General features: G+C 48.9%; 1 protein-coding gene across 5 annotated transcripts in view; it reads right to left on the bottom strand.

The window, feature by feature from the left end:
* The window catches only part of mapkbp1 (mitogen-activated protein kinase binding protein 1), a 28,102-nt gene extending 7,461 nt beyond the window's left edge, over positions 1-20,641 (bottom strand). For 3 of the 5 annotated variants that reach the window (XM_063498095.1, XM_063498090.1, XM_063498094.1), the window contains exons 1-28: positions 20,310-20,641; positions 18,228-18,319; positions 12,093-12,155; positions 11,951-12,008; positions 11,693-11,863; positions 11,469-11,606; positions 11,208-11,390; positions 11,091-11,108; positions 10,444-10,604; positions 9,972-10,170; positions 9,351-9,497; positions 9,065-9,270; positions 8,893-8,984; positions 7,142-7,267; positions 6,982-7,052; positions 6,625-6,746; positions 5,611-5,686; positions 5,420-5,531; positions 5,208-5,271; positions 4,770-4,898; positions 4,416-4,537; positions 4,293-4,324; positions 1,812-1,961; positions 1,612-1,731; positions 1,332-1,435; positions 1,125-1,252; positions 861-1,031; positions 663-744 (exon numbers count right to left, since the gene is read on the bottom strand). In XM_063498095.1, the coding sequence (XP_063354165.1) occupies positions 663-744; positions 861-1,031; positions 1,125-1,252; positions 1,332-1,435; positions 1,612-1,731; positions 1,812-1,961; positions 4,293-4,324; positions 4,416-4,537; positions 4,770-4,898; positions 5,208-5,271; positions 5,420-5,531; positions 5,611-5,686; positions 6,625-6,746; positions 6,982-7,052; positions 7,142-7,267; positions 8,893-8,984; positions 9,065-9,270; positions 9,351-9,497; positions 9,972-10,170; positions 10,444-10,604; positions 11,091-11,108; positions 11,208-11,390; positions 11,469-11,606; positions 11,693-11,863; positions 11,951-12,008; positions 12,093-12,155; positions 18,228-18,319; positions 20,310-20,423 (3,251 nt within the window). In that variant the 5' untranslated portion in view covers positions 20,424-20,641. The remainder of the gene's footprint in view (positions 1-662; positions 745-860; positions 1,032-1,124; positions 1,253-1,331; positions 1,436-1,611; positions 1,732-1,811; positions 1,962-4,292; positions 4,325-4,415; positions 4,538-4,769; positions 4,899-5,207; positions 5,272-5,419; positions 5,532-5,610; positions 5,687-6,624; positions 6,747-6,981; positions 7,053-7,141; positions 7,268-8,892; positions 8,985-9,064; positions 9,271-9,350; positions 9,498-9,971; positions 10,171-10,443; positions 10,605-11,090; positions 11,109-11,207; positions 11,391-11,468; positions 11,607-11,692; positions 11,864-11,950; positions 12,009-12,092; positions 12,156-18,227; positions 18,320-20,309) is intronic. The other 2 variants (XM_063498091.1, XM_063498092.1) reach the window with 2 other exon arrangements.
* Between the last annotated feature and the right edge of the window lie 542 nt (positions 20,642-21,183).

Consider the following 21,183-nt stretch of genomic DNA (forward strand, 5'->3'; position numbering starts at 1 on the left):
TAGGGCTGGACCAGGTGACCCTGAATCCTCCCTTAGTTATGCTGCAATAGACGTAGGCTGCCGGGGATTCCCATGATGCATTGAGTTTTTCCTTTCCAGTCACCTTTCTCACTCACTATGTGTTAACAGACCTCTCTGCATTGAATCATATCTGTTATTAATCTCTGTCTCTCTTCCACAGCATGTCTTTATCCTGTCTTCCTTCTCTCACCCCAACCAATCACAGCAGATGGCCCCGCCCCTCCCTGAGGTTTCTTCCTGTTAAAAGGGAGTTTTTCCTTCCCACTGTCGCCAAAGTGCTTGCTCATAGGGGGTCATATGAATGTTGGGTTTTTCTCTGTATGTATTATTGTACGATCTACTGTACAATATAAAGCGCCTTGAGGCGACTTTTGTTGTGATTTGGTGCTATATAAATAAAATTGAATTGAATTGAATCCACCACACATGTGCGTGGGGAGCAGAGGTGAGAGCAGCTGGAGACCCCACAGAGTCAGTGTTCAGGCCACAACAACAAATATTCTCCTGTCCCACAGCTGAGCGTGCACGTCTGCATTCAGGAAGCTGTTATCGTTTTTCAATAAAGTTTGGTTTGAATGGACCTGTGTGTGTGTGTAATTATTGATTACTGATCAGGCAGATCTGTGTGACGGTGTTCTGACCTTGTGGCTGTGCTTTGGGTGAGGAACCTGGACGAGATGCTCAGACTCTCACTGGAGCTGTGAGACGCTCTGCTCGGACTTCCTGTCAACACACAGGTCACATGTTCAGGTGTAGGTGAGTCTGCTGTGGTTCAAATCCTGTTGCTCAGGACTGGGAAGAAAAATGCTGAAATCAGTTGCTAAGTTCTGCCGCCGTACCTGAGGCAGAAAGGTCAGCGAGCGTCACAAAGTGCTCCTTCAGGAACGCCTCCTGGTCGGGAGTCTGGGGTACGGGTTTCCTGCACTCCCCGCCACCTGGTCCTCTGTCCTCCTCGTCCTCCAGCTCAGAGGAGTTTCCGTCCATGCTGAGAAGCTCTGTGGGCTCCGAGTCTGATGGACAGAAGAAGAAGAGGGTTGGGCTGATAAAGACAGGTGAGAGGAAGCATCAGCGAGGCGGCTCACACACAGGTGAGTGCATCTCACCGTATCCTGCAGGTCTGCTGGGACTCGACAGTCTGGAGCTGAATCCCAGCGAGCAGCCGCTGTCGGGACTCGGTTTGTCCTGCCGTGCACTTGCAGCAGGAGGACACGCCTCCTTCACCTGGAACTCACTGACAGCAGGGGGAGGGGCTTATATGGTGGTAAAAGTTAACGTCATCTGTGAATTCTCAGGACAGGAAGCAGTCCTACCTGCCTGCCAGGCTCACTCTGTCCTCCCATTGGTCTGGATACAGCACTGGGTTCTCTCTGTCTGCGCTCTGATTGGACAGGAGGATAAACTCTGGTCTGTGTACCTGTACGTACAGAATGACATCACACATCTGAGTAAGGTTCAGCTCACAGTGTCCTTCAGAGGTGAAGCCACAAAGCAGCATCTCTCTCTCTCTCTCTCTCTTCCCCTCCCGCTCGCCCTTTCTGTCTGTCTGCCTGTCAGAGTGAGAGACAGGTGTGTTTGTGTGTGTTCACATACACTGGAAACCTGCAGGCTGATGGTGCTCCCAAGCTCCTGATTGGTCCTGTGAAGCTCCTCCGCACCTTGACCCTTCCTCGTCGTGCTGCAGTGGGAGTGGCTAACATCAACTGGGCGTGTCTTCACAGAATAAACAGGACCATTAATGCTAGTTAATCACTTCCGGGTGTTTTTTGATTAGTGTCTGTGGTTTCTCTGACCTCCGCCTGCTCCTCATGCTTGTCGGGGCAGAATGAGTCCAGCTGTCTCAGGTCCAACATGGACTTCACCATCAGAACCCCGTCAGCGTCGCACGTCCTCCTGGACCAGCGCCGGCGAGGGAGTCGCGCCCCAGATGAGCCCCCATCCTGCTGAGTCACAAACAGAAGCCCTTCGAATATCTGCTTGGGTTATCCAGACATCACATATTTGGAAAAGTGCCCCGACGTTTTCGGACACGTTACGTGTCACCACCAGCTCGATAGCTGACCGGGAGGTCGAGGGTCACTAGAGCCGGCGAGAACAGCGAACTCCCGGCACATCGTTGTCCTGCAGTCTTTGGCTACTCTGGTTAAACATGATATATAAGTCACTCAGATCACTTCTAAATGTGAATGTTTGGTTTATTTCAGTGTTTTATTTGCTCCTCAGTAAATCATTTGGCTCAGATTAAAGTTGGACTGTTTTATTTTAAAGTCTTGGAGACTTGGAGAGCTGTCAGTATAATTCAAAACTGAATATTTCCCCTGATGTAAAACGTTCTGTTCTCATTTAAACAGCTGAAATTAAATGAAATCTAACATTACAAATATTTAAATTCAGGAGGAAACATTTTCACTGGGAACAGAATGGGACAAGATAGTTTCCCGCTATTTATGGTTGGGGAAAAAACCCAGGGTAAGATACACTACAATTACCAAAGCACAGGGGCGGTCTATCTTTACCATGTCTGAAGGATTATGTGTCAGGAGTATCGGAACAGTTGAGACGCATTTTTTCTAAACACCGGGTCTCTGTGGATTTTAAACCCTAAAGAGTGGTCCACCCCAAGGATCGGGTCCCCCGACACAAACAGAGTAACATAGTGTACGCTGTTAAGTGCAGGAGGATTGCCAGGATTTATACATCGGGGAAACCAAACAACCTCTGGCTACAACACAGAAGAGCTACCTCATCAGGCCAGGACTCTGCAGTCTATTTACACCTACAGGCCAGTGGACACTCTTTCAATGATGAGGATGTACACATCCTGGACAGGGAGGAACGCTGGTTTGAGGGCGGAGTCAAGGAGGACATTTACGTGAAAAGGGAAAGACCATCTCTGAATCGAGGAGGGGGCCTAAGGGTACATCTGTCACCATCTTACAATGCTGTGATTGCAGCCATTCCCCAACTCTCTGTGAATGGTACTCATGGCCATTGATCAGTGGTTGTTGATCAATGGTCGTGAGAATTTGCATAATTATGATTAAGGAACTGACCTCCCAGCCCATTGTTCCTTCAGTGGGCTGGTTTCAGTCATTATGCAAATGTCCTGTTTATAAGATTGAAACCTGCAGTCAGCTGAGACTGAAGAAGTCACCTGGATGAGTGACGAAACGTTTCTCCCACAAAACGCTACGTCCAGATGAACAGATTCAACTTTTGGAGATGTCTGAAGGACTATTATTATTCTGCCCAGCTAAGGCCATTATTATTATTATTTGTTTATGTGATTCTTTGTTTAAATCTCGGTGGAAAGACATAGAAGAACGAGCTACTAATGGCCCACCAATCCAAGCCGTGGTAGCAGATGGTAAACTAAAGTCGCATTTGAAAGAGCCTGATGATCCCTGGATAAAATCAACTTTTAAGATCTGGAAGGAGGTGTGCAGAGAGAACAAGCTAAACAAGGCAGAACTGCTGCTTTTGATACCAGGAACCTCTAAATATAACCACTCCAGCAGATAAATGCCTAATGAGAATTATTATAATGTCAGCTAAGAAAACATTGACGAGCCATTGGCTGCAACCAAACGTACCAGGAATACAAGAATTTTACAATACTGTGTACCAAATATTCGTAATGGAGAGGCTTACTGTGTCTTTGCGGCTTCAAAGAGATTCAACAAGCTCTGGTCCAGATGGACCCAGTACATTAAAGAGCTGAGAAGCGATTTTATTTCAATGACTCTCCTAACCCAGGTAAGCAACTATAAGGTGGACATCCACCAAGGTTGGATCGACTGCCTCCACCTGTCCAGCTGGGTGTTTGTTGGTTTTGATTGTTCTTTGTTTCTTTTCCTACTATGAAAATATTGTCCAGATATATATTTCAAATGAACACTCTATATATAATAATAATAATAATAATAGCAATAATAATGATAATAATAATAATAGAGAAATACAAGTGGGAACTATTACTTACATCTTACTACAGTTTTGAGAAATTGAAATTCTGTTAGGTATGTTGACCCACAGTGTATACGGCTGTTTGATTTTTGTCCCATGTATGTTGTAAAGTTCCTTCTTTAAATTCTTTGTACAAGATCACCAATAAAAACTACAAATATATAAAAAAACAACAACTCTCTCTCACGAGTACGGACTCGCGTACTTGAGAAACAGCTTTTGTTGCTAGAGCGCCCCCTTCAGGTAAAAACCATTTAATGAAACAGAATGAAATAATCAGTTAAAGGTCAAAGGTCACATGCACCAACCTTCCTGCTGCTGTACGCCTCATCAGACGCCTCTGAGGGGAAGAAACAAGAAACGTTGTCAGTGCAGGTTAAAGGTCACCTGACCTCTGACGAATCCATCGAGTCATTCAGTTTGTAACACACCTGTTTCCTGTTCCACACTTCCTGCTGTGTCCAAGTATGGACAGCCAAGCTCCTCCCCCTCCTCCTCCTCCTCCCTGTCACTGTCAGACAACATGGTGACCACAGGAGTCGTTGACGCCTCCCTGCCGCACAAACACTTAAGTTCAAGTCAGCACGCAGAGCCGAGACCATGTGACCTCACACCAGGATTCAGGACAGAGGTCACAGAGGTCAAACTCACTGCAGGTTATTTTATTTTAAATCAGGCTGACTGTGGGTCAGTTTTTTTGTTTTCATGGATGCGTTTGATCGCAGAGTTCATTTTAAAGCGGTTTGTTTTCTTCAGGTGAGTCTGAACATCATCATCACGTTTACCTGAGCTTCACGGCTCTCTGCTGAGGTGCACTCTGGGAACTGGGATTGCTGCAGGGGGGTCGAAGGTCAGCAAGACGCTGCCTCATCCTGATGGTGAGCTCTGGACTCAGACGCCACACGAAGATACAGCTACACACACACACACACACACACACACACACGTGTGTATTTATATCCTTGTGGGGACATCTCATTGACATAATGCTTTCCCTAGCCGCTTACTCTAACCCTAACCATTAAAAATGAATGCCTAACCCTGACCCTAAACCTAACCATAACCTAATTGTAACCCTGACACTAAAACCACATTTTGAGTCTCAAAAATGCCTTCAAACTCGTGGGGATTTTGGTCCCCACAAGGGCTGTTTGTCCCCACACGTGGATTAATAAAGGTGTGGAGGGCTGTGGGTGGGTGCGGGGGGTTCAGGTGAGGCGTACCTGTCTCCTGACACGGTGATCAGGTGTCTGCAGTCGTTGCTGAACTTTAACCCCGTTATGATTTCTGAAACAGGAACAAAAAGGGCCAGATTTGAAATAACTTTTCTGGAATCACAGTCGTGTGTAAAAGCTCTGGTTTTAAATAAAGCTTTGAAAGAACTGGCTCTGCTGTCAGCGGTCATTAATCGTGTCTGTAACTAACGGCGACTGACCCGAGTGTCCAAACATGGTGGCCACGCACTCTCCTGAGTACAGGTCGAAGATGCCAATGTTCTTGTCTGAGCAGGAGGTGGCGATGAAGAGCCCCGACGGGTCTATCTGCACCTGAGGACGCAGGAGGAGTCGGTTATTGTATGTCCCTGTTCCCATGGAAACATCATCATGGTACCCAACCCTTTCTGACCTTAATGAGCGTCCCGTCTTCGCCCTGAGAGCCTTTGTAGAGCTTCTTCTGTTTCCCGTTACTGATGTTAAAGATCCTGCAGGGCGAGACACAGCACGCCGCCATCATCGTCATCATCATCATCATCATCTGCAGCAGTATTTACAGACAAACTAAAAAAATGATCCACAGACAGGAAGTGAGGGGATGAAGCGACCGGAGACCAGCTGCCACAGACTTCACTGACCAGAAAAATAAAACTACTTCCTGGATGTAATGCACACTTACAGCCATAAGGTGGCAGCAACGCACCTTAAAGCAGCACTGAACACAGGAAGGAAGCTGCTGGAAGTTTGCATGGTAGTGAATGGAAGCGCCAGTAAAGGTTTAAATCCAAACAAACATGTGATACACCCGTGTGTATTTGTACACATTCATGTGTTTACATCCACAACGTGCAGGTAGGTTCAGAAAACCAGCTCGAAGCTGAGAAACGTTTAAAGCTGCGAGTCTGTAGCTGCAGAAGGTTGAAAAAGTCAACTCTGAACTAATCCCATCAAAACCATTCACAGGAACAGGAAACACCAGTGCTGCTTACTGGGCCAATCACATTGATAAAGCTGTAACCAGCAGGGGGCAGCATGACTCGTCGGATCGTCCCCACTGATAGATAATCAATACATGAAGCCTTTCCCCCAAAAGTGGGGTATTTAATGTGAAAGTCATTTGGTTTCTCCTTCTCTGGGTTTGCTGCTTTTAATGTGAAAGACTTTGGAAGGTGCTGAAAACATACAGAAGGAAGAAAGAACCCAGAGAGGAGGAGGAGTCGATGGTGGTTAATCCTGCTACTCCCACTGGCTGCTGGGTAATCTGACTGATCTGAGCTAAAGGTGGATTAAAGTCCAGGCTCATTCAGCGTCTCATTGGCTGATTGCTAGTCACTTTTCAGTTCCAGCTTTGAAACGGCTTCTGCAGATCATTGACTGGACGCCTGCAGGCAGACTGCATCATGGGAGTTGTAGTTGCAGACGTTACCTGATGCTGCGGTCCTGACAGCCCACCGCTGCGTACGTCCCGGTCGGCTCGACGTCCATGTCGTACAGCGTCGTCTTCCTGACGGCGTGATGCGTCCGCGTGAACTCCAATCCCTCCCCTGTCTGAGGAGGAGCAGAGAGAGGAAGCACCACATGACCACGAAGTACCAGAAGGAGTTTTTTTATATCACTCCACCTGGAAACACGTGAACGAAAACTGCATTCAACTGTGCGAGAACTGACCTCGGATCAGTGACTGAGCCACGAGCACGACACTCAGCAGTACTACTACTCCGCTACAGGTACTATAACTGTGTTCAGAAGTACTAATGTGTACTCACACGGGCCTCGGTCTCACCTGCTGAGCGGTGCGAAAGTAGACGCTCTTATCGGCGCCGCAGCTGATCATCCTCACCTTCCCCTCATTGGCTGACAGACAGGAAGAAGAACGTCACAGGTTAGATGCTAGCAGCAAACTTACAGCAGCAAGTGGCAGAGGGTCAAAGGTCAGACAGTACCAGCAAATCTGACGGCAGTGATGGAGGACGAGTGCTCATCCAGAGTCTGAACCAGGCTGTAATCTCTGCCCACATCCAGGACGTGGATCAGACGGTCCCGGCCGGCCGTGGCTAATAACTGGAGACCTGAGAGAGACGCGTAAATGTGGTTGGACAAACGTTCTCTTTAAACGCCCTGAAGTGTCACAACGGTGAACGGTCTGATCGCCGTAACGCCTACAAGACAAAGCTGAGGGAAACGCTGGCCCTTTATCGCTAACCTGCGACATCACATCACACGAGCCAATAGGAAGTCTGAGTGAACATTTCCACGCTGATATTTATCTCGGTGTTAAAAGGACCTGCTGTGATCAGCTGACTCAAAGCACCAAAGCCCCGCCCCCTCCCCCCAATGCCTCACTGCAGTCAAAAATAGAGTCCCCACAAACCGCACACACACAGCTGTGGCTTCATCTGTGTGACTCCAATAATCCAACGAACCTCTGGAGGAGGATGGAAACATCGTCTGTTTTTAGCTGCTCGCGATGGTAAAGTTATAACGAGCACCGTGTGGGTGTGGAAGCACACAGCTGACTTTACCTACATTAGCTTATGTCAGCACAGATAAAACTCTCCCACTCTCTTTATAACTTTAGAGCGTCCTTTCACACAAAACTGAAAATGTTTTATATCATTTTATAAAAACAGACAGGTCGCCTCATGGTGTAAAACCAAAGACACAGCAAAATGACCTCGCTTTTACACGTCCTGAAAATAAGGGCCAATTTACAGAAACACCAGTGCTTTTATTTTGAAAATATGGGGTCAGTCTTGCTAGTTGGATGTTGCAGGTTTATGTGGTGGAACACAGGAAATTCTCTCTGCGGGGACACCAACGGTCCAAAATGACTAAAAACCACAGACAGAGCCGGCTGTAAGTCAGAGAGGAACGCTCACAACCACAGACACACATAATTACACACATACCAATTTAACAAGCTCCAGTGACATCACTTCCTGTAGAGAGACGTCGACTCAGCAAAAGGGACGAGCTTTTTGTTTTCCAAGAGGAAGAGAAACAAAGGACCTCGAGTCAGAGGACAACTAATCTGTAAGACTGACCTCTGACCTTCAAAATCAAGTCAAACCAGCAGGGGGAGGGGCGGGGATAATGTCAGGTATCGTAAACGTCCACGATCCCCTCGGGAACCACAAACGCCACATTCATTCCTCCGGTTTACTCCCTTTAAGGCAGGGGTGTCCATCTTCAGGCCTCGAGTGCCGGTGTCCTGCAGACGCGTCCCTGACCAACCACAGCTGATTTAAATGGCTGAATGACCTCGTGTCCAGAGGCTGGTAATGAACTGATCATGTGACTCAGGTGTGTTGACCCAGGGTGAGATCTAAAACCTGCAGGGCCCTCGAGGCCTGGAGTTGGAACCCCTCCTTTGAAGGGTCCTTTCAGTGATCGTTGTCTGTACATTCAAGGCTTCATTAGCATGAGGAGAACATTTTTCACAATAAAGCTATGAATAAAACCCATTTCAAAATAAGAGCGGTGATGGAATATTTTAGTTTTCTATCAGGGAATAAAAACAGATGTTGGGTTTATAGCCCAGCGTTAGTTTCACAGAGTGAAAATATCTTTAAAGTATTTATATCTTTTCTTTAGGATATATTTAAACTGTCTTTAAAAAAAATCATTCAAATCTTTGAGGACTTGTTTCCAGCGCTGCGTTGTGTTGCCGCACTGGTCTGGGATGGTTTCTCACCTGTGTCCGGTTTGGAGAACTCGAGGCAGAGGATGTCGGAGTCGTGAGCCTGAACGTTCAGAATTTCCTGCAGGCCGTCCAGGTCGTGGATCCTAAAACACACCAACGTCATACCAACGTCACACCAACGCACACGCACCATCTCCGTGGTGACCTGCCCACCTCCACTCACCTGAGGATCCCCATGCGATCTCCAGAGGCCAGGTGATGTCCATCGGGGCTGACTCTCAGGGTCCTAATGCCCGCCCTGCTCTGGTCCACCTGCTGCCCTTCCGTCACTGATGACCCCGCCTTCTCTGTACCCGCAGCAATGCTGACGCTCTCCGTGTCCAGGAGGCCAGTTATGTTGTCGTCCACGTACACGACCTTCTGCAGGTCCTGCGGGGACAGAGGCCATAGGTCATAGGTCAGTGTAGCACAGGTGTAGGTGTGCGATGTGCAGGTGTGTGCTGTCCTACATTGCTCAGGATGTTCCTGTGGAGGGTGCTGTGCCCGTCGATGCTCCACAGTCGGATGGTGTTATCTGAGGAGCAGGACAGGAAGGAGCCGCGGGGAAGGCACGTTTTACCACCTCCTCCTTTTTCTCCTCCACCCTCGGGGTACACCTGCACAACAGTTACAGGTGAGACACAGGTTAGCAGACTTTGTGCGATACAGAGATGGATTACTGCTCTACTCTGAGTCCTGCTGTCGGGTGGAGGCGGCACAGCTGGAGGCGGAGTGATCCTTGCCTGGTGGATGATTTACTCACAGAGCTCAGAGTGTGGTTGGACAGTAAAATGCTACCGAGGCTAGAGCTCACACCTGTGCAGCACACCTGTACCTGTTTCCCCTCAGACGCTGAGCTTCACGACACCCGTCTATAACCTTTAACCTGTCGGGAGGGCGTGACCGAGGCCAGGCTGCGCTCGGTTTGTGACGTGTGCACAGTCGTTAGCTTTGTTTGGCATTATGAGCACGTCAGACACAACGAGACAAAATATCCTCACAAACACAGACATCGATGACACACTGTTACGTCCCCACGGTTTCAATGTACAAGCAAGGACCCATAACATCAGTAAAACCAGCACACTGACCTCCAGGCTCCACACACAGGACGAGTGATAGAGGGCGGAGTAAAGTTTTCCCGCCCTGCGGGGGTCACGGAGGTCGCGGATGTCCCAAACATAAACGCTGTGGTCGTTGTAGACACACGACAGCCAGCGATTGGCGGGGTCGTAGGTCACCGCCACGGTGTCCGGGTAACGAGACTCCGGCCTGCAGGAGAACAGCTGACTGACGAGGACAAAGAGGAAGAACAATCAGAGCTGCTGTTCCCATGGAAACTGTTTCCATGATCAGCTGAGCTCTAAGTAAAAACCAGGTTTCCTGTTCTGTGTTTGAACAAAGATGTGCAGACTGGCGACATGTGACCTCTGACACGTGTTTGTCAGCTAAACATGGCGACGATGTTCTCAGTGACGACTACTACGCGCTAACGTGCACTATAGTGGGGCTACATACTGACTACAGTAAGCTGTAGTAAAATAAGGTACAGGTGTGTGTTACCTGGCTTCCACCATACTGGCGACATCAATGCCGAGGCAGTGTGGGCGGGGCAGGGTGCACAGGAAGTGCAGGTTGGCGGGGCTGAAGGCTCGAACCGTCCCATCGGAGCAGCCACAGAAGATGAAGTCATCAGTGACGCACAGACAGGTGGCCTGAGACGTCTGAGGACACACGGACAGGTGAGGTGAACACAGGCAGGTAAGTACACGCACCTCCACCTGAGCGGTGACAGAATGCAGTAATACTGCAGTACTAATGCTAAGTGCTGATACTATTGCAGTGCAGGACAGTGATGTGCCAGAGTGGGCGTGGTGATGTTACAGCCAATGAGGTAGTTAAACGTGGACCTGTTTGCAATTGACCAATGAGGGTGAGATGAAGGGAGTGGGTGTGTCTGATCTTTGTCACCAGAAACGTTTTTTTGCTGTAAAAATCGCTCCTCGCCGTTCAGCCGCCACGGCGCCGGGTCAGAGAGGATCGATAGCAAACAACATGGTGATTAATAATGATGTCACACAGTCAGCTGCTGTGGTGGGAGGAGCTGTGATAAAGGGCAGAGTTTGAAATGAAACAACGTAAACACGTTTGGTGGCGGCGTGCGTGTGTGGGATGTATTCGTGGCGGGTTGAGGTGGGACGAGGACTTACGGCGACAGAGTCGACCCTCTGCGCAGGAAGCAGAGGAGGAAGCAGAGCGTTAGAGCAGAAACAGTGACATCGCGCGACCACTGTGTAGACGCCTGCTATCAGGCCGCTCGCACTCACCTTTAACTCCACCCACTTGTCGAGGAGCCGCCGGTCGTTGAACTCGCACAGCAGGCCGGAGGAGGTGATGCAGAAGGTGGAGGCGGCTTGTCTGCCCCGCCCACACGCCACATCGCTGAAGAAATTATTCCTGAGCTCGCCAAGCAGCCCCGAGCGCCCGAGCAGGGGCACGGTGGCGTTCACCTGCAGACACAGAAACCATCAGTAACCACACAGGAAGTCCCAGCTGATCAATCTTTAGGTGGGCGGTCACGCGGGAACCTTGCAGGTCTTGGCGTGGTCCAGGTACCAGAACTTGACGTGTCGGTTTCCGGCGGTAACAAAGTAGGAGCTGTCATCCGAGAAGGAGACGGCGGTCACTTTGCTGGACACCTTATTGGATGCCACGACTACGTTTTTCTGAAACGGACAGACAGCAGCAGGTGAGCACGAAGACGTTTTCACAGGTGGCATCTCTCAGGTGCACTCGGCCACGCCTCCGTCACCTTCCAGTTCCATACGTTGACCACCATGTCGTGCTGGTAGCCCACGCTGACAATGTACTTCCCATTTGGAGAGAACGCCACGCACGCAACGCCATATTTATGTTCCTGCAGCTCGCACACCTGAATGCGCTCTGACACCTCCCAGACCCGGACCGCCGGCATGTGACCACTCTGAGGAAGACGAGAAGGAAAAAAATAAGCATCATCTCTCACCTGAGGCACCAGGTGAACACCTGAGCGCTGTCGTCGCACGCTCACCTCTCCTGTGACCACATACTTCCCGTCCGGCGAAAACGCCAGCGTCGTGATTGCCTTCCTGGAACAGGAAACGGTCTTTATTCCATGTTTTCCTCACAGAAGCAGACAAGAAGTGTGATCTGATTGGCTGCTGGAGTCTTACCTGGAGCTGTTGAAGATGTGATGCTGTTTGTTCTTCCGTGGATTCAGCAGCACGACCACACACCTGCAATCACACGGCTAGGTCACATGATCAAAACACTCATTCACAGGAAAGCAGAGAAAGTTGTCTGGTTTCCAAAATAAAACGGTTATCTTTCAATAGGATGGAGGAAAATCTCACCGTTTCAAAATAAAAGCCTTCAGTTAGCTATTGGCTGCTACCAACATGCCTTAAATATCTGAATTTTTCAAAACAAAAGCTCAGACTTCATTTTATAAAATAAACAGGATGTTCAGCAATGCCAGGTTTTCAAGGTAAAAACTTCCCAAGTCTCCCCACTTCAAGTGTTAGCAGGAAGTCGCAGACGGAGTCAGGCACGAGCAACAATCCCACCGCGATTCTGTTTCTACAGCAAAATTCACCAAGAAGAAGAAGAAGAAGAAGGAGCAGGGCATTCTGGGAAATTAACAAAGCCTGAAACAATAAGCAGTTAATGATCCCGAGGAGACTACTACAACCTGTGAACAGGTAGCCATGGAAACCACACCTGCTGTAAACAGGCTTGTTTCCTGTCAGCTGATGAACAGTGATGGTCAGCGTGCTGCAGTAAGTGGGCGGTGCAGGTCCTGAGGTAAGGTGGACCCTTACCTCCCTGGGACTATCTCAGACCATTGTTTATGTCCCCCCTGCTGTGGTTCTCTTTATGTTCATGTTAAATAAATGAGACTCAGTGGCCCCTCCCCCTGCACCTGTGGTGCACACTTTGCTGTGCACGGTTACCTGCAACAGCAGGTTTGATTCTCCTCTCCTCACTCACGCCCGCTCTGTCAGCCGTCTGAGCTTCTGTCTGCGTTCACTGAAAACACTTTTGTCTGTGCGGTTTGTGTTCAGGGCACACCTGTGTGAAGAGCTCACATGTGAACAGCTCTTCTTCTGATTGGACGGTACCTGTGTGGGAGCGGTTGCCCGCAGCTCGCACACAGGACGTTGTCAGCGCGGCTTCAGAGAAGGTTTAAAGATGGCGGTCAGACCTGCTGTGCAGACTTGAGACCCATAAACACGCCCTCACACACACATACACACTCCACCCTTAGCGTTCACACACACACTCTGTAAATGAAACTCGTGGATGTGGGTCACACACCTGCAGTCACACTGCAGAGCACTCAATTCTCCCACAGGACATGAAGGCAGCGTAGACCTGCCTGACCTCCCCTGTATAAACAGAGCAGCTCTAATGTGCGTCTGTTTGGTGACTGTGTGCGTCCGAGCTCAACCTTCATCCAGCAGATCCGCAGAGACCCCATCAGGACCTCATGCTTCCAAACATGTCACCCGTGTTCATAAAAAGCTCCATGTTCACCTAAACTCGACCCTGAAGAGGTCGCCAGGGTGCAGCGGACGTCAGCGGCAGGAAGAGTCACTGTGGAACCCACAGAGAGCCAATGAGCACGTGCAGACGGCTGCTCTGAAACAGACCTGAGATCAACGAGCGAGCTGTAACACAGCCAGGAGAGCTCACACACACACACAGCTAGATGACTCACACACACACTCACACAGGGATTATACATGTGTCTGTCTGTGTGTGAGTCTGTGTGTGTGTGAGATCAGCTGTGAAGCCTGCGGCAGATTAAAGGAGCAGCCACGAACAACTACCCGCCGACGCCTTATTGGTCGGATCAGTTCATCAAAGCAAAACAGCTTTGTTGCTGAGGCGGATCCGGACCTGCTAGTGTGTGTGTGTGAGTGTGTGTGAGTGTGTGTGAGTGTGTGTGTGAGTGTCAGTGTGTGTGTGAGTGTCAGTGTGAGTGTGTGTGTGTGAGTGTGTGTGTGTGTGAGTGTGTGTGTGAGTGTGAGTGAGTGTGTGTGTGAGTGTGTGTGTGAGTGTGAGAGTGTGTGTGAGTGTGTGTGTGTGTGTGTGTGTGTGAGTGTGAGTGAGTGTGTGTGTGAGTGTGAGAGTGTGTGTGAGTGTGAGAGTGTGTGTGAGTGTGTGTGTGAGTGTGTCTGTGAGTGTGTGTGTGAGTGTGTGTGTGTGTGTGTGTGAGTGTGTGTGTGAGTGTGAGTGAGTGTCTGTGTGTGTGTGTCTGTGTCTGTGTGTGTGAGTGTGTGTGTGAGTGTGTGTGAGTGTGTGTGAGTGTGTGAGTGTGAGTGAGTGTGCAGATAAATGTCGTGCTGCTGACTGTTCGTCTGGAAGCCGCTGAATCAGCAGCCAGTTACATTCTTCCTCACACACACACACACACACACACACACACAGAGTCGACTGCGCCTCCTTCACAGATAGAGGAGGACATAAAGGCAGTTAAACCTCAGTGAAGCTGCTGCAGTTCTCAGTGTGGCCTGATGGTGGCAGCGCTTGATGCCACAGAGAGCGTTTATTTAGTTTATCGTCATGGAAACATGAAGGAGGTTCACGGGAGATGCTGATGGACATTTTTTAGCCTTCGTGTACTCGTTAGCTGTGTAGCTGTTAGCCGCGGCAGCGTGGCCACGCCCACACACAGCAGCGAGCGACTGGGTTTAATCAGTAGACGTACGTGGGCGAGCAACAGCTTCGTAGGGATGTGTGCGACTAATCGAATAGACGAGCAGTTGTTGCTGTTGTCGTTTGATCTTGTGGTTTACATTTTCATCCAATGACTGTAAATAGTTGCATTCTAATGTTACGCAGCCACCTGCCACCAGATGGCGCAGCGATGGTGAGAATCGCCATAAATCTGTGAATCTGGCCTCATTTTTCTTATGTTCTAAATTCTTATTTCTTTTTTTTTATTTTCACTTTGCTGCTGGAACAAATACTAAGCAGAGACAATAATTAATATTTCTATTTTATTTCTATCTTACTCAGCAGTTGTTTCTTTTAAGGGCGAGAGAATGACATCACAGAAACAGGCTGCTAAAAGGGGTGGATGGTTTTCCCTCAGCGACAGCTGGGCGGGGCTCCGAGTAGAGGTGCTGCTCCACCACACCAAAAGGAGCCAGAGGAAGTGGCCTCATAGGTGAGGTGTTCCAGCCGGGCGTGTCCGTGGAGGAGGCCGCGGCGTGGACCTGGGACACGCTGGAGTATCGGCTGGCTCGAGAACAGCTGGACGTTTCCTTGGATGGAGGGAGGGAGGTTCATAACGCACGGCACAGCTCAGTCGCAGTTTCAGTTGGTTAGCGATATTTTAATAACACGTGAGCATCGTTTGTATAACGTGTTGTCCTCTCCATCTGTTTGGAGCGTATCGTGTGACGTGATGTGAGGTACCGCACAGCGTGATTGGTTTTTGGAGAGCATGGTTAACGGTTTCAGACATCTTTGTTTACCTTTTGTTCACACCAAACGATTGTCACATTTAATGACATCACACCTGCTGATTCTGTTGACCCCGCCCACAACCAGAAGTCAGGAGAGAAGGAGGAGCTTCCTGATGCATTTGCTCGTTTGGATAACTAATAATCAGCTGTAAGCGGCAGACATCGTGTTTGGCGCGAGCTCGCAGTCGCATTCTACAGTAATGCAGTATATTCTGCAGTAACGTAGTACATTCTGCAGTAATGCAGTATATTCTGCAGTAACGTAGTACATTCTGCAGTAATGCAGTACACTGTAGTAACACAGTAATTTCTGCAGTAACACAGTACATTCTGCAGTAATGCAGTACATTCTGCAGTAATGCAGTATATTCTGCAGTAACGTAGTACATTCTGCAGTAATGCAGTACACTGTAGTAACAGTAATTTCTGCAGTAACGCAGTACTGTGGATGCAGAGAATCAGTCTGCGTGTTCTTCTTCTGTAGTGTCGCCAGCCTTCATGCACTCTCTCACATTAACCCACATTCACGCCGCCGCTGCACTGACCCACTTCCTGTCACTGTGTTTAAACGGCGCTTCGTCAGCTGTGACCTGAAAGCGCAGCTCCACACAAACGGACCAATCAGCAGCCCCTCCTCCCGTGCCTGCGGCTGATTGCACAGAATAAAAAACCTGGAAACTGGACGCCTTCCCGGGCCCCCCTGGTGACATTCCCATCATTCCTCTGGACTCCGACTCATAGAGCACCGTGACCTCTGACCTGTGATTGTTCTCATAAAGGAAGTTTTTCTGGGTTCTTTTGTGACTAAAACGCGTCTGTTCTGTTTCACACTTTTCCTGACGGCGTCGCCGCTGCTCAGCCCCGCCCACTTGTGCAGGCTCATCGCCGTCCGCCGAGGCCTTCTGATCGTGGTTTCAGACACACGTCTAAATCCTAAAATGAGTTACTGTGCATGTCATCGGCTAAGTCACAGATTGAGATGAGACTTCCCACTATCCAATCACACGCTGAGACTGTTGTTTCTGGGATAGGCTCCACCCCCCGCGACCCTGAGAAGGATCTGGATGAACACGTTAACCTTACTGCAGTTTACTGAGTGCAGATAAACATGTGAGCTCGTTTCAGTGTGAACGCTTTGTCTGCTTCTAAGATCTGCCATCGACAACAACAAACAATAATAATGATGATAAAAGTGTTTTCAGAGCTCGCACACTGAGCGCCTCCTTTAGTCTGTTCGTGTCTCAGCACCTGTCAAACGTGTGTTAATGACCTCACTGCACCTGAGGATCTGGATCATCTCAAACTGACTGTTTCTTCTTTGTGTCTGCTCACACCGTGGTAACGACTCAGAGCCTAGCTGATGCCGCAGCATCAGGCCTTTTCCTGTTATCACACACTTCCTGTGCAGTGGATCTTCCTCGGGGCGCAGGTTAAGCATGCCCACCCCGACAATTTGGCTATCGGGCAAATGTTGGAGTCGAGGATGCTATCACCTCGATAAGAAAGCAGCACAGTCAGGATCCACCCTCTGCACGCCGTCATCACAACCAGGGAAGAGTGGCATGTGGATCGATTCCTCCGATATTTACGTTCTAGAATCGCTGCTCTTATTGAAATATTAGCATTTTAGTAATTTAGGGTGAATTTATAGTTAATCGTTGACAGGAACACAGCGGAAAGTAACTCATTTATTGTCAAAACGATTGGTAGGAACTACTTCTTCTTCCACCTGTCACATAAGGCTGCATAGATGCGCCACGGCTTCCCTGAGCTGACTCACCCATTTGATAATATGTGATCGTAAGCAGCCGAGGTGGTTTGTGGCAGGAAAAGTAAATCATGACACAGAACATGAAGAGTTTATGACAGGTGCTGCTGGGGCGGAGTCCTGTGGAGCTGCAGGCAGGTACCAAATGTGGAGCTGTTGGTGGCGTGCAGCACTGTTGGTGAATTCTGGAAAATGACTCAGGTCTAGGCTTCGGTGTTTGCATCTGTGTTTAAATGACGGGAATTCCTGCATCCTTAATCTTCGTGAATAAATATGGTTATGAAATAAAATCGTGCTACAAAAATGAGCTGAATGAGTTTAGCTTGGAGTGATATGTGTCCCTGAGATTTAGACTCTGCAGGCTTCCTGAGTAAGACAGATAGATAATAACATCCATCTTCTTCCGTTTATCCGGGGCCAGGTGGTGGGGGCAGCACCACCCGTCACTCGTAAACGTGACCCTCCTGCACCTGGAGCAGGAACAACGAACACGACGTGCATCTGCGTTTCTCAGCTGTCGTGTTATTTTCAGTCACATTTGTTTTTGAATATTTTCACATGTAGATTTTTACATCATGTTTGATAAACGTTCATAAACACGCAATAAGAATAAGCAGTGTGATGCTTGTATTCATTATGAAGGAGTCATTTGAAACACACCAGTAATACCAGCTGGAACTTTACTATAAGAGGAACAGCCTAACAGCCTGATCAGGCTCCTCCTCCTCCTCTTCCTCAGGAGCAGGAGCCTCTTGCTTTGTACCCCGAGACAGCCAACTGTACAACTCGGAGAGACGTGGAGGAGAGGCAGGAGGGGTGGAGGATGGACGACATCAACCCGGTGAAAAAACACATGTGAACTGGTTTCCTGAGGGGACCTCTCCGAGGGCTTAAAGCTCTATTCTATTCTTTTCTATTGTATATGACCTCATCTTCGTCAGGTCAGCCATCGCCATGACTACCATCATCATATCATTTCATCATCATCAGCTGTGACAGAAAAAAATCCAAATTTGGCATAACTAAAGTCACTGTTTTCCCATCAGCCCTCAGTGCTCTCTTACCCTGCTGGATATGCCACCAGTCCACTCCGGGGGTCACAGGCCAGCGCTCGGTTCCCCGGTGCCGTGATTCCCAGAACCTTCTCCAAGGTCACCTGAAGGGCAAAGGCCAGAATGTGACAGGTTAACTCCTGCGAATGTGTTCGTGTTGATCTGTGATTCACAGGAGCGACAGCGCCGCGAGCGCCAGGCCCCACCTGCTGATTTAAACACTACAGCTCACATGATGCTTTGGGACACACACACAAAGCTGTTTCTGTTCACAACAAAAGCAGCACTGCTCTGCAGAGAGCCTTCAGTGATCAGATTATTGATCAGATTACTGATCACTGACAGGCTGAAATCAGGCGGGTCAGAGGTCAGAGAGGAGCGCCAGCGTCAACGCACAGAGAAGGATTTGTTTAACCCGGCCCTGATCCGAGTCTCTCTCTCTCTCTCACACACACACACACACACACACACACACACACACACACACACACACACACACTTACTTCTGCCTCCATGCTGCCAGAAAATGTCCTGCTGCTCAGTCTGACTGCTGAGCGGCCAGATGCTAAACTAACAGCACAGAGAGTGTGTGTGTGTGTGTGTGTCCTCCTCACATGACTCCCCTCCCCCTGCACCAAACTCTATTCATGATTTCACAGTTTTTGGCCCTCTCAGCTCAGCACGAACGCTTTCCTCCAAACCGTCCAATCAGATTAAAGGAAACCACGAGGATGAATCATCAGGCGAGTCTGCAGGACGCCGCTCGCCGGGCAAGTAGCAAGTGATTTTCTTTGCCTCTGAATGGCGATTCAGGAGAAACTACTCAGAAACAGTGAGACGCTGCGTCAGTCGTCTGAGACATGACGAGCTTGCCGACAGGAAAGGCTCGCATCCGAGCGGGTCAAAGCTGCCACGGTCCTTCAGTTTGAGCTCATATTGTTTTAATGTAATTTCAGTTTATCTACAACTGCTCCTCACTCCTGCCTGTGCTCAGAAACTTTTAGTCTTCCATTAAACGCCATCGATGTGCGTGCATCCATCCAGTAAACTTTACTGCTAACACTAATAAGCCTCTGAAAGGGTCGCTGAGCTCAGCCTGGACACCACTGCATTAACACAACATGATTCTAATGTGAAGCCCCAAACTGGGCTGCAATGTCCCCATAACAAAGATAGTCCCCAAGGAGCACAAACAGCCTCACTGCTGAGTCTCTGCTCTCCATTTCAATGAGGACAAACGGCAAAGTCCCCACAATGCAGTTGTGTGAACAAGTATGCGTTCCCACAACATGACCAGAACAGGTGGGGCGTGTCCCGGTAAATCAGCAGGCACACAAAGGATTGTGGGAAGTGAAGCTGCAAACAGATGAAGGGGGCCCCGCAGGCGATAGACCAGCTGGACGGGACAGACAGGTCCTCACAATGCGAGCATCCGTGTCAGTCGAGTCCAGGACCTCCTCTGAGACGAGACGTGCGGAGGTTATCCAGGTTCAAAGACCAGCTGAGATCTGCAAACTGAGACTGGTTTTACTGGCTTTAAAATACAGCAGCGCACAAGTCTACAGCATAAATCTTGTGATTCAGGATGGTTTGGTGCACAAAAATGCGTTCAGACAGCAAGGACCATATTTACAAAGGAGCAGGAGGAGGAGGAGGCACTTTGAACCAAAGACGGCTCCATACAGTGAGAACAAAGTGAGGACATCTGCAGAAACAGAGAGCCTGTTTAGCACAGTGTTTAATAATAATAATAATAATAATGATAATGTATACTTTATTGATTTGGCGTCTGAGAACAAAATGAGGACCAGTCAAAGGTCTTTATGAGGACCATCAGAGGAAAGGTCATCAGGGAGGGTCCTTATTTTTCACACAGACCGGTTCAGGTGTGTGTTTTGTGCCGATAACAGCAATGATGAGAAAATAAAAATGTTGAATTTTAAACAATCAATTTTAAAAATTCAATAAAAACAGATGACAGTAAATGTCAGTTAGAATAAGCTCTATTTATCAGTTAGAAACAATTTAAACAATAAAACCACCAGACTCCAGCAGAAACACAATAGGTTCCGTGTGTGTGTCAGTCGCGCGCACCTTGTCGCTGAGCTCGCGCCTGTGCCGCGCGCCGGTGCCGCTCCGCCGCAGTTTGATGGACGGGGAGCGCAGCAGGCTCCTGATGCGGCTGCGGATCGTTCCGTCCGCGGCCATCGCGCCGTTAGCCGCCGGCTAGCTGCGGCTCTCAGCGGCTGCTCTGCGCCGCCATGCCTTCAGAGCCGGGCCGGACCGGGTGTTCCGTGAGCTCGGTCCTGGTTCGGTTCTGCGCTGGTCTGGGCCGCCGTTCCGCATCGTAGTCCTCCGCCGCAGCGAGGAAACGGGACGACCGGGACCGGACTGAGCCGAGCGGCGATCCGTTAGTGTCAACGCCGCACGCGACACCCGCATTTCCGGTCGCACCTTTCAAAATAAACCTCGTTCTCTCAAATAATTTAGACGCCACAGTCCAATCACAGCTGTTATCATTAGCTCATTTAGCTTGGACATTACTTCAGATTTCACACAGCAATGCCTCAAAATCAGGATTTACTGATCTCTTACTTTTATTGACATGAAACACGATTTTTCTTTCGAAAGTTTTTTTTTTTTCTATAGATGCGATGCTTTTACTTTGACAGTCATCTTCCGGTGTCGCGTCGGATGACGCGTCTTCACTGTTAGCGCAGAGCATAAGCGCCTCTCAGCGGCACCGGACACTAACCGCAGCTTCTTCTTCTTTTTTTTTTTCCTATATTAGCCATAACTTACCTGTAATGACGTCATAAAAATCGATGGTGAGCCAAAATAAATCAAATACTTTAAATCAGAAACTCAAAACAACTGTCATGTGGTTAGAAACTTTTTTTTACTGAATATTTATTTTTTCCTCGTTTGCTGGATGATGTGTTCAGGTACTCTGAATCAGAAACCGCAG

The sequence above is a fragment of the Pelmatolapia mariae genome, linkage group LG16_19 (genome assembly GCF_036321145.2).
Source record: "Pelmatolapia mariae isolate MD_Pm_ZW linkage group LG16_19, Pm_UMD_F_2, whole genome shotgun sequence".
NCBI lineage: Eukaryota > Metazoa > Chordata > Actinopteri > Cichliformes > Cichlidae > Pelmatolapia > Pelmatolapia mariae.